General features: G+C 38.7%; 1 protein-coding gene across 2 annotated transcripts in view; it reads right to left on the bottom strand.

Annotated features, from left to right (window-relative positions):
* The window catches only part of CNTNAP5 (contactin associated protein family member 5), a 995,558-nt gene that overhangs the window by 189,984 nt on the left and 791,990 nt on the right, over positions 1-13,584 (bottom strand). For both annotated transcript variants that reach the window (XM_043894748.1, XM_043894749.1), the window contains one exon: positions 10,361-10,517. In XM_043894748.1, the coding sequence (XP_043750683.1) occupies positions 10,361-10,517 (157 nt within the window). The remainder of the gene's footprint in view (positions 1-10,360; positions 10,518-13,584) is intronic.

The raw sequence follows: 13,584 nt of genomic DNA, 5'->3' as shown, positions 1-13,584 counted from the left end.
TTTTTAGAACTAAATGTCTGGTAGATCTGCTAGATGAGCAAAGTCATGCCAACTCAACCAGCACTCCCCAGCGATGGGCATTCTTTTCTTCTGTTTCTTTCCATGTTCTTAAATCAAATAAGAACCTGAAACTCAGAGAGGCTAAATGATAGTCAGTAAGTGACATATTCAGGATTTGATCATCCCACTACAAAATAAAATGTGACATAGAGATAAATTACAGTTTAGATACAGGAAATGAGGGTGCTGCCAGCATAAGTAGCCATAGTTGTTTGCGTTCTGTGTATTTATTACACATATTACTTTGTAATATTTTCACTAAAAATCTATAAGGCAGATTTACAAAAGAGAGGAAATTAATTCTGCCTTTTCTTCTCCTCCTCCTTACTCTCTCCTCTTTCTCCTCCTTCTTCGTCTTAATGATGAAGGCTCTACTCTTTGAAAACAAGGCCAACACTGGGGTTTATTTGTAGATAGCATGAATGTCATCTGGAGCACCAACAGGCACAGTAGAAATGAAAAACACAGAGGAAAAAAAAAAAGGAAAGAGGGTCCAACACCAGCAAGGTCCTGTCAGAGCTGTCCACACCCGGCCAAGGGTTCTAGAAATTTCTGAGTGAAAAGGGGTTGTAACTAATGTCTCCCTGTGTGGCTCTGGTTGTTGTTGTAACTTTTTATTTTGTATTGGAGCATAGCCAGTTAACAGTGTTGTGATAGTTCCATGTCGACAGCAAAGGGGCTCAGCCACACATATACATGTATGCACTCTCCCCCCAAACTCCCCTCCCATCCAGGCTCCCACATAACATTGAGCAGTGTTCCCCGTGCTATACAGTAGGTCCTGGTTGGTTATCCATTTTAGATATAGCAGTGTGTATCTGTCCATCCCAACTCCCTAACTATTCCTTTTCCCCATCCTTCTCCCTGGCAATCATAAACTGGGTCAATTGAAGGGTCTGTGTGGCTCTGTTTTGACGCTAATGAATTCTGCAGATCTAGTGAGTTCTGTGGTGAAGCCACCTGCTCACCCCAGGGTCAGGGAGGCCAGCTCTGAACTGACACCTCTGTGGTCTGTATAAAGTCCAACGTCCCTTCTGCAGTTTGGCCACATCTATCAAATTAGAAAAGTGGATGATTTGACAATCCTACACTAGAAAGCTATACGATAGAAATGCTAATAATTAAAATGAAAAAAAGTATGTCAAGACTCAGAAATGTTCATTGCAACACTTTTTCTAATAGTAAAATATCATTTACAAACAAAACGTTTATAATTTTATGACAAGCTATAAGCTATGATACAACTATACTTTACAGCCATTAAAATGGACAGGGTGCATCCATGCTTATGCTTATTTAAAGTTGCTAAGTCGAAGCTCTCTGAGACATATTTCATGTAGAAAGCAAGTTGCAGAATGATATGTTTTATATTAAAACAGTGAAAAATGAATACACTTTAATATTAATAACTATGAAAAATGCATAGGAAGACATCTATATGCAGATGTGCCCTACGTGTGGGCTTCCTTGGTGGCGCAGACCATAAAGAATCTGCCTGCAGGGCAGGAAACCAGGGTTTGATCTTTGTGTCAGGAAGATCCCTGGGGGAGGGAATAGCTACCCACTCCAGTATTCTTATCTGGAGAATTCCATGGACACAGAAGCCTGGCAGACCACAGTTCATGGGGTAGCAAACAGTCAGATGTGACTGAGCTACTGACACTTTCACGCCTTCACTGAACATGCTCCACTATTACTATCTCAAGGTAATACATAAAATGCTAAAATCTTAAATATTAGGTCTAAATAAAATAATTCCTAGTACTGATAAAGGAGGAGCTTTTTTATTTAGTATTTCTGCAATATTTGAATTTTTATAATAAGGATATAATAAACATATTTATATTATGATTTTAAAAAGTTCTAAATTTTAAAAATCAGAAAAAATTATTCTCCCCACACATTGCTAAATATAGACACATAAATTGGGTGAGTCAAAACTGACAGCTATAAGCAGACTTAAAGAGTGTCCAAGAAGGTAAGCAGCTCATCTAATTTTATTCTGAGTAAGAGCTACTTTTAGGTGAGTAATGTGATAAAATTAGTGATAAGTTGGCACATTAAAACAGAAGCCAAAGACTCATTGCACTAAAGTAGAATTATAATATTTTGGTATACAACAATGGCCCAAATCAAAATGGTGTATGAAATTTATTAAAGAAATGCACATTTTTAACCTTGACATTGACTTTGAGTTCTATCTATTTCTGATACTCACAGTTTTGCAATTACCCAAGAAATGTGACTCTACATAAAATCTAGAGATGATAAAGTTGTCCAGGTTGACAGGTAAATGAGGCAATAGAAGCCTCAGTCTACATCTTTGGTCTTTACAATTATAAAAAAGAAGAAGAAGACGACTATCTCATAGCTATATGTTTTGTTTCCTAGAACCAACAGGTCTTAAATTGCCCGTTAGATATTTTGAACTTAGATGTTATTAATAGGATGGTAGCATCATTGAATAAAAAAACACAAAGCCAAAAATATTCCTTAATGCTACCCTTGGCAAAGTGTTACCTACCGTACTCCATCTAGATTTCTGTAAGGTGATGATGTGACATGTTAGTTTTAAGATGCCCGCCCCATTTTTGTGTGGTTCCTTTTATTCCTCAGTGTGTGGTGCCTTCTCTCGTCCCCTGTCAGGTGCGCTGCAAAACTCTACTTAAAACCAGCTTGAAGCCCAGTCATAGGATTGTTAGTGTAAACAAGTCAGTATCCAGTTGCTCCAGAATATATGCTTTAAGTGACAGTTTATGGAACAAAAGAGCAGAACATCACTAGCAGGGGAAGGCATATTCGTCCAGGATGAGAGTATGGGGACAAAGGAAACAAACAAACAGAAACGCATGATTCATCCATTCACTCAGAAGTTAACGTGTGAGGAACTTACCATGTGCCAAGCATGCTTTTTCCAGTGCAAGGCTCTGGCTTTGATTATATTGCTAGATGAACATGGAAATCAGGGACTGAGAGTAAAAACCCAGAGAACCCTTCATAATCGCTGGAATAGCTCATAAACAGATCTATGGATAAAAAATTTCCTCCAGTAGAGATTGTACAATATTATTTTTTAAAATAAGAAATAGAGTCTTTCTTTTCCAGATTTTAGAATCCCTGCCTCATCTTATGACATTACCTAGTTTGAAGCACCATCGATCACTGAGGGTGGGCATCCCAGAGGTAGTGGTTTTGGGGAAATCAAAAGGGGTCTGAAAGATCAAAGAATAGCCTATGTGAAGAGACAGCAAAACCATAAACCCTTGGATGTAACCAGCATCATTTTCCCCAAGGCAATTGTCTCATTAAGTCTCCCAGGAAAGGAGTGAAGGGCCCTTGTGAAGGTCAAGGTTCTGGGACTGGATTAGACCTGTCTTTACAAAGAGAACAGCTCAAGGCAAATGTATAAAAATATAGCTTTTGGAGTGGCGTGACTACTTCTGACTATGCTTTGATAGCTGAGAGAAAATCAATCTGCAGCAAAAAAGTCTAAACTTTGAGTAAATATTTCTGGTGAGATAATAAAAGGGGGGTAACAGTCAACACTGCAGTAAATATCTGTTAATCCTAGAATGATCATGGCCCAATTTGCAAAAAGACAGAGAGGTAAAAATGCATTTACCGGAAGTCATTCACCCATCATTCATTCATGGCTTCAGCACCATTTATTAGATAATTTCTTGGTGGCAGAAAAGTACAATCAAGGGCTAACAGTGATTTGATGTTCTGGGATGCCACATGCTGAGAAAAAAAAAAATAACCTAAATATCCTGCTTTAAAAAAATAAAAAGAACAATAGGTTTCCTTTTTTCGATGATCAGATGACCAGAATATAAACTTTATACCATTTTCTCTTTGTATTCTGTGCCATGCCATTTATACAAGGGAGAAGTAAAGACAAGAGGCAAAGAACAGAGGGACTGAAGACCACATAAAATATCTATGCTTGCTTATGAATAAATTCAAGTATGTCTTGCTGTTGGAAAAGAGAGCTTCATCTTAGTTTTACCTGGTTGTTTGGATGAGACAACTTTTCATCTGGGTCCAGGGCCATCAAGAGGAGGCACACTTTGGACCATCTTTCTGCTCCTCCATCTCACCACCCAACATCGTTTTTATTGTTCTACAACCATCCCTTGTGTCCCAGTTTGTTCCCTTCCACCCGGATGACTGTTTTCCCACCTCCCAACGCTGTCTTGTGAGATCTCTAGGCATGAACTGTTTGCCAGCCTCCCTTCCTGCTCTCAGCAGCCCATTCGTCTGACCTTATTAAGTCAGAAAACACCCAACTGGGAGGAGGTCTAGAGGCTGAGTCATTCTATTGGAGAGAAGCTCCTGTGAAAACAATCATTCACTGTGAGACTGTATTCATTACAAGTTTTCTCATTGCTTTCTTTCTCCCTCTTTAGTTCTCCGACAGGGATGGAAACCCCTGGAGAAGTCAGGTCTACAGTACACCTGCTCAGACGTCTCTCTGAGGCTTCCCTTTATTCAAAGGAACCCTGTTTGGGGTGTTTCCTCTCTCCACTCTCATCCATCATCAGAGCTGCTTTACTTTTATCTATACCCAGAGCATGCTCACTTTTTCTTATTTACTTGGCACCCATCAAACCTCATCAAAGGAAATCCACCCTGAATATTTATGGGAAGGACAGATGCTGAAGCTAGAATACTTTGGCCACCTGATGCAAAGAGCCGACTCGTTGAAATAGACCCTGATGCTGGTAAAGATTGAGGGCAGGAGGAGAAGGGGATGAGAGAGGAGGAGATGGCTGGATGGCACCACTGACTCACTGGACTTGAGTTTGAGCAAACTGCAGGAGATGGTGAGGGACAGGGAGTCCTGGCGTGCTGCGGTCCATGTTGTTGCCAAGAGTCTGACACGACTTAATGCCTGGACAACAACATTGAAATATATGAGAGTAAGTAACTCAGTTACAGAGGTTTCTCAAAACAGAATAAAATATTATCAATTTCTAGAGTCTTGGAAGACAGCTGAGGCTCTACTTGGCTTAGCAGAAAGAAAAATACACTAGGCAGTGATTATGATTTGAGATACCCTAGGAGAGGTCTCTTTGGCATCCTCGCTGGCTACTATACAAAATGCAAACTTAGCAACTCCTTGGATGCAGTCAGCAAGGGTATCCTTGGACTCAGATGGAATTTCCAACTCTATCCCCTTAGACATGTGACTTTATCAAGACACTTCTTAGCATTTCAGAGCCTCGGTTTCCTTTTCTGGGGCAAAGAGATAATAAAATCAACCTCAAGTATTGCTGAGATAATTATATGAGATATAGTGTATACAATGCTAAGAAGACTTCAGTGTATGAGATTTTCCCCTCATTTCTTTTATTTTTAATTTAATTTTGTTTTATGATACTTTTAAAAATCAAGTTTGATCCATGAAGCAGGGCACCCAAAACCAGTGCTCTGAGACAACCTAGAGGTATAGGGTGGGGAGGGAGGTGGGAGGGGGTTCAGGATGGGGGGACAGATTCATGTTGATATATCGCAAAAACCATCATAGTACTATAAAGTAATTATCCTCCAATGAGATAAATATAAAAATTATTGAAATATAGTTGATTTACGATGCTGTGTTACTTTTAGTTGTGCAGCAAAGTAATTCAGTGTTTATATATATATATATATATATATATATATATATATATATATATTCTTTTTTAGATTTGTTTCCACTATAGGCTATTACAGAGTGTCCTTTTCCTTGATAAGCTGTCACAGAGTACGGTTCCCTGTGCTATACAGTAGGGCCTTGCTGATTACCTGTGGTAGTGTGTCTATGTTAATTCCAGACCCGTAATTTATCCCTCCACCACCTTTCCCTTTGGTAACTGTAAGTTCGTTTTTTAGATCTGTGAGTCTGTTTCTCTTTATAAATAAGGCTATTTGTACCATTTTTTTTCAGATTCCACATATAAACAACATCCTATGATATTGGTCTTTCTCAGACACTTGACATTTTTGAGAGACAATATTTTCTAGGACTTGTAATATATCAATGTGCTATCTACTAAATGCTATACTAGCCCAAATCAGAATTCTGACTAACTTTACCAAAAGCAGAAACTTAAGGGAAGTTTATAAGGTAAATATATTTTAGCTTTCTTAGAAGCACTCAGACACCAAAAGGATCATGCCTGTCTGAAACAAAAATTTGAAATGCAAGGAAAGCTGGCTCGACCACAAGTTATCTAAGAATCAGGTTGGAGGAATGTTAAAGAACATGATTATTCCCCAATGGTGTTAGATTTTGGACTTTAAATAATAATGAACACATTTCAAAAAGGCTCTGCCAGCTTTCATTCTGCATGTATATTCCGTGTCCACAATCCCTGTTATAGACAAAGCTGTTTCATTGTTATTTCACATACAAGGAGCTTCATGATCTGGATTTTACCTGCTTCCCTGTCTACATATCGTGTAAATCACACACATGAAAACTGCAAAAACTACACTGAGATACTTGTATTCTGGAGAAGTAGCAATTTTTATATCACATTTCTATGTCTGAATAAATGGCAGCACTTAACTGTACTATACTACCTTTAGTTACTTCTGGTTCTTCAAAACTTACCTATACTTTTCCTTGAAATCAAACTATCCCAGCCCCACTGCACCCCAGGTCCGACAAACCTGTGCTTATATGTATAATCAAACTTATCACACTAATGCATTTATTGCTAATTAATTAGCCTCCACTATTCCACTTCCCTGCAAGTTCCTCAAGGGTAAGAATTATATGCCCCTGGCTTTCTCTGTGCAGCAGACTAACTGCCCAGAGTAGGCATTCTTTTGACAAATGATTTAAGAGTAAGTGTCAGATGGAATAGTATGCACAGTTCCCTGTATAACAAATTATTTCCCAGAATCACTGATGACAGATTATAGCTTGTCCTAAGAAAATGAAATCTAGAAGAGTTAAATCAGAATCTGCTGGGACTTGCCTGGCAATCCAGTGGTTAAGACTCTGTTTCCAAAGCTGGGGACACAGGTTCGATAGCTGGTCAGGGAACTAAGATCCTACATGCACAGAGCCAAAAAATTAGAATCTACCCTCTTATGAGAATGATAGAAGGAAATTCCTAATTTCACCTGGGTTGGAAAAGTGAATCAGAAAGCTAATTTGGGCAAGAATTTCATTTAGCATATAGTGATTTACTATATTGCAACCCCTAGATAATATTGCCACTTAACAATATTACCTATCACATCCTGAAAGGTTCTTAGTATTTCATATACTATATCCCATATAATCTACATATTAGATGCTCAACATAATGCTAGGACACCCATGGCTGAAGTGGGCATCTTTACAGAGAGACAGTCAGAGCATTTCTCTTGACCCTTCATAGGTTAATTGCTGAACAAAACCTACATCTAAAATTAAATATTTATGCTCTAATCAAGGTTACTTGCCACATAAAATGGCACATGATGAAGCTTTCCCCCCTGAACTTAAAGGGACAGTAAAAGGTTATGAAATATTCAATAACCTAAGTTGGTGGAGGTATGCTGGCACCAGAGTTGAGGAAAAGTTTTCCTGAGCACAGCCTTGATGATGAAGTTAAGTCAAGAGGAGAACTTCAAAGGTTAGCGAACAAGTGAGAAGGTCAAAGGAGGGAGATTCTGGAATGAGAGTAGATGAGATGATTGATGGAAAGTCCTGGAGAAGGGAGGGTAGAGGCACTTCAATGCTTGATAGTCTAATTTTTTCACTTTTAAGTGGTGTGATGTGATTCTGTGCCTCAGTGTTTGGTAAGTTAAGTCCAGCTCTGGTCATTTGTTCCCTAGCAGGGAAGGCACTAAGGCAGCATTTGGTATGGGAAGGGCTTCACCAAAGGAAAAGGTGAGTGAAGATTAAGCATTCAACCAAAAAACTGTAAAATGAAGGCACTCAGGAGAAACACTTTCCCTTCGCAATGACTCTCGACATTCTAAACCCCGTTACCATCTTCTCTGATTATACAGAATAAAACGAAGGTGTTTGCATGCAAGTCTATAAATTTGTACATTTCTAATGTCAGCACAGTGAAAGGAAGTTAAAGAATCAAAATATAATGACTGGATCAAACTGCTGATTGCAGAGGATTTTGATTATGTTTCCTGGCCTCACAATCATGTCACTTTTTCACATGTCCCTCAAGCTTGTAGTTGCCATTTTGGGATCACTTCTCAAAGGTCTACCGCATTCATCTATTCAGCTGGCTACCATCAACTTCTACTGCACAAAGGGTAAGATTTGGGGGAAGTAATGTTAAGAGAGACCCAATATCCAAAAAGAAGGAGAGTTATTTTTTATGTGCAGATCTACAAGATGAGATAGAAGGGCCTGCGGGATAGAGTGGAGGCCCCGAAGAACGGAGACATCCAGCTAACTTTACTGATTTGCCGTGTTAGGAGGCCCAGGTCACAGGACTCAGGCCCCCGGCAGCCTACAACCTTCCGAAGCCACGGACCATGAGTGGATCCTGACGGAGCCGTGTGTTTGATCTTTTCCTCACTGAACTAAGGTTTAAAGCAGACCTCAAATTTTATCTGAAACAGTCCTTGGTGTTATCAACTAAAACAGTGAAAGAAAAACACTTTAAAGTCATTTCTACTAGGTTGGGAGCAGCTGACACAGGAATTCTTAACTATACTTGAGCAGTACTTGATGAAGCAAGCACAATTTACAAAACCAAAACCAAAGAAGGTCTTAAGTTTTTCAAAACCAAACTGTCTTTGGAAATGTTCTGTGCATATTTTCACCATCACTACAATGAAAAAACAAGCGGTGACCAGGAGGGCAAAGGAAAAGTAGATGCCATGGCCATGAGAACTAAAAACTAAATTTATCTACAAAAGTAACTTGGTGTTGAGGAGTTCAAATTCTGGATCTGCCTTTTAATAGATGAGTGTGACCTTGAGAAAATAATTAAATTTCTCTGTGATGTACATTCCTCAACTGTAAGATGCCAAAGTGAGAAGATCATAAAAAATTAACAGGTTTGCTTTCTTTGTCAAATTTATGGTTACTGAAGGGGAGAGGGGGAAAGGATAAATTAGGAGTCTGATTAACAGATACACATCACTATATATAAAATGGATGAACAGTAAAGACCTACTGTATAGTATAGGGGACTCTACTCAGAATCCTGTGATAATCTGAATGAAAAAGAACCTGAAAAATGATAGCTCTATGTATATGTATAACTGGGGCTTTTCCCTGGTGGCTCAGCTGGTAAAGAATCCGCCTGCAATGCAGGAGACCCGGGTTCCATCGCTGGGTCGGGGAGATCCCCTGGAGAAGGGAACAGCTACCGCCTCCAGTACTCTGGCCTGGAGAATTCCACGGACCACATAGTCCATGGGGTCACAAAGAGTCGGACACAACTGAACAACACTGAAAAAAAAACATGTACAACTATCTCACTTTGCTGCACACTTGAAGCTAACACAACGTAGATCAGGTGCACTCCAATATAACATTTTTTAAAAATCATAAAAAGGATCCACTGTATAGCACAGGAAACTATAGTCAATAAGTTAATAACTTGTAATAATCTATAAGGAAATAGAATCTGAACAAAATGTATGTGTGTGTGTGTACACCTGTGTGTATTGTATACCTGAAACTACCACATTTTAAACCAACTGTACTTCGCTAAAAAATACAAAAGAATTAATGGGTTGCTCTGGAGAAGGAAATGGCAACCCACTCCAGTATTCATTCTTGACTGGAAAATCCCATGGGAGGAGCCTGGTAGGCTACAGTCCGTGGGGTCGCAAAGAGTCAGACACAACGGAGCGCCTTTACTTTACTTTACGAAGGTTAAATCAACGTTCAATAAACATAAATTCTCTGTTTTTACTGGCAATAATAGGGTTGACTGGTGGCTGGGTCATTCATCAATGAGACAATGGAACAATAAAGAAACAATCTGTGTAATTACGCATCCCTATCTCCCATATTTTTTCCCAAAGCCTATATTCTACACATTATAGAAATGCCAGCTAAATTGAAAAGTTAAATATTACATTTCATTCTCATGTCGAAAATGGAATGTTGAGAATATAAGATGATGGTGTCGCCACATGCTTTATGTTAGAAACTTCAGTAATAGCCCTAAAAGTACTAGGACTGGCAATTTCCAGAGTTAAAAACGATCACCATCGTTAAGAAGCCCTAGTTCATACGGAATTTCTCATTCATGTTCCTTTATTTTATGGGATATTTTATGCATCTCTTAGTGGGCTTCCTCCACAAGTGCAGAGAGATCAGCATTCCCATTACCATTCATCCTTGTCAGCGTCACAATTGCAGAAGTGTCGAACGTCCAGGCAGCTCTCATCCAGGCCACAGTCGCATTGCTGAACTCCGGGAGGGGCGCCTCCCCAGTAGGGCTGCCTTTCATTGGACCGCCCGATCCACCAGGTCAATGGAGTCCCATCTGCAAGACAAGATGCTTCACAAGTCAGCAAGGAGCAAGCCTGACGTGGCACAGGGGGGTCACAGAAACTGAGACGAATATGTCCTGAAGAACATATATACCTCGTATGGACATGGATACAAATACTCTTCATAAAGTATTTATGTGAGGAATTGTGTATAGATATCTATGTGTATACACGTATACATATGCACGCACACAAACACACACACACATATAGAGAGAGATGGAAGGAAAGAGAGAAAGAAAGATAGGAAAAAAGAAAAAAGGAAAGAAAAAGGGGGAAGAAAGAAGAAAAGCAAGCAAGGAAGGAAGACAGCAAAGGATATATATACACAGTGTATATGTATATATATGCAGTGTATGTGTGTGTGTATATATATATATGAACAAAGGATATATATACACAGTGTATATGCATTTATGTTTACATGGATATCTCCCTCCCTCCCTCTCTTTGTTCATCTCTTCCCTTCTTTTTCCTCCCCTTTCTTTCTTCCTTTTTCCTTTTTTCCTATCTCTTTTTCTCCTTCCTCTTTCTTGCTCTTTCTCTCTCTCTCACTCTCTCTCTCTCTCTATATATATATATATATACACACACACACATATATACAGAGAGAGATATATCCATACACATATATATACACTTTTGTGAAAAGTATTCCTAGAGAATAATATTGAGTTCTCACGACGTTCAGACTCAGAGTCACAAGCTCAAATGCTAATCAAATCTAGCAGGCATATCACAACTGAGTACACTGGGCTAGATTTTAGACAAACAAAATTGAATATATATAGAGATCAATTTTCTTTTAAAGTCACAAAAGGATAAACCACAGCATGCGGGCCAAGATGAGCCTGACTTGGTCCTCACTGGGGAGGGGTCCACACAAAAGAGGGGCAGGGAGTGTTGGTTCGGAGGACACGGTGGCCCTGCTTCACCCCCACTGATTCTGTCACGACAAAGACTAGCTCCAAGGTTATCATATCTTTTAAATTGTTTAAAAAGTCATCATATCTCAAGTACAAATGTATGAAGATTTGGACAAAAAATATTATGAAAGTCAGTACTGCATGGCTTCATATTTAACCCATACAAAGCTGGTGTGTAACCTCTAATTTGTGGCTTATGTAATTAATAGAAAACTTTTTTTGAGTCTTGTCCCTGTCATTTTTTTTCTTTGCCAAGTTTAGTTTAGTAATATATGCTGAAGTCATCCTCTATAATTGAAAATATTTAAGCAGATAAAAATATTATCCAGAAGATGATAATATATCCAAACAACAGATATATATATAGGCAGAGATGTAGGTGTTATATACCTTAGGTTGAAGGAGGTTAGGCTTAGGTTCTCTTTGGAAATAGCTGATCTGTTTCTGTTTGGTATACACCAGGCACTTAATCTGTATTTATCTTTTGAAAATGAAAGAAACAATTATTGAAAGCTATTTTCATGATTTATCATTTTAAACAGAATAGTAACATTTATCTGAGAATGATATTAGGTTTGAATTTTGCCTTGTCAAGATTTGATTTCATATACAGCTCCTGATGTACAAATATGTAATTTATAAATTATTCATGTATACAAATAGCAACAACTTTCTCTGAATTGGTTTAACTGCTAATATCGTTATGGAAGTCACTGAGGCAAATAGGAAGAGAATGACAATCTAGAGCTTCCAAGAACCTGCAAGTGATGAGAAAAAGATAAAACGGGTACTATGCAAAGCAAAAGCATCTTAGGGATGCTGAGTTGGGGGCAGACAGACTGAAGGACTATCCTCACCTGAAAACTACTACTCTCCACTCTAAAATGTTTCAATTTCCATAGGCATACTCATGTGGATATATGGCAGAAACCAACACAATATTGTAAAGCAATTATCGTTCAATTAAAAACAAATAAAAAAAAAAAGAATTCTTGCCTTTCTAACCTCATAGAACTGCTCTGAATAAAATTATGTACACAAGATAAAAAATAAAATGTTTCAATTCCCTTTATTACCTTTTAAGTTAGAATTCCAGTTAGAGATGTCTGTTAACCACTGTCTTCTTTTTAAAGAATAATTTTAAATCCGTTTTACTTTGTTCCAAACAAAACTGTAAATCGTTGGACACTGGTTCAAATGAATTGCTTTTTTTCTAACCACTAGCTCAGGTAAGCTGTATTCAAATGGGTTTATTTAGAGCAAAATGCATTTTCAGGCCTGGGGTAAGCTTAAGTGGATCATTCCAGTGTGTAAGTCCAGGGAACACAGGGGTAAAGCATTGTGTGTTTAGACTTTCCTGCTGGTATAGTGAGTCCCCCTGCCAATGCAGGTGACATGGGTTTGATCCGTAGTCCAGGAAGCTTTCACATTCTGCAGGGCTACTAAGCCCATGGGCCACAACTACTGAGCCTGAATGCTACAACTTCTGAAGCCTAGAGACTGTGCTCCCCAACAAGAGAAACACCCATCATGAGAAACCCAAGGACAAAAATGAAGGTGGCTTCTGCTTGCCGGTACTCCTGTGTACAGCAATGATGACCCAGAGGAGCCAAAAAACCTCATGTGTTTGGATAAGTTTTCCCAAGTTGGCTTTAAGTAAAAGAAATGGGAAGAAATCGCTCCACTTCTCTCTCTTGGCACTATCCAAACCTCTCCTTCATTGTGTAGAATCTTGATCATATAGTGAAGTTCAATGTCATCATGGATTATTTTTATTTGTAAGCTAAACCAAGGTTGTGATCATATTAATAGTGTTATTATCAGTGGTCTTAGTTCTGAACAACCATCTTGTGCATGCAAGCTGGTGCAGATGTTGCCTTCTAGTAGTTTCACTAGTTCTTATTTGGTGCCTTAATCCCCTAGAGGTGTCATTAGCACCCCAAGACTTTGTTTTGCTTGGAATCTATCAGTGCCTGTACCAGTGAAACTTGGGGTCCCCTCCTCATATCTGGAAATCAGTATAAAATTTGCAAATTGTTTTGACTGATTGAATACAAATGAGCAAAAGTTTAAGGATGGGAAACATAGGGAATAAAGACAAAACACACACACACATTTGAAATCAGGAGCTTTA

The sequence above is a fragment of the Cervus elaphus genome, chromosome 33 (genome assembly GCF_910594005.1).
Source record: "Cervus elaphus chromosome 33, mCerEla1.1, whole genome shotgun sequence".
NCBI classification, from domain to species: domain Eukaryota; kingdom Metazoa; phylum Chordata; class Mammalia; order Artiodactyla; family Cervidae; genus Cervus; species Cervus elaphus.
This window is presented reverse-complemented; position numbering and strand designations above follow the sequence as displayed.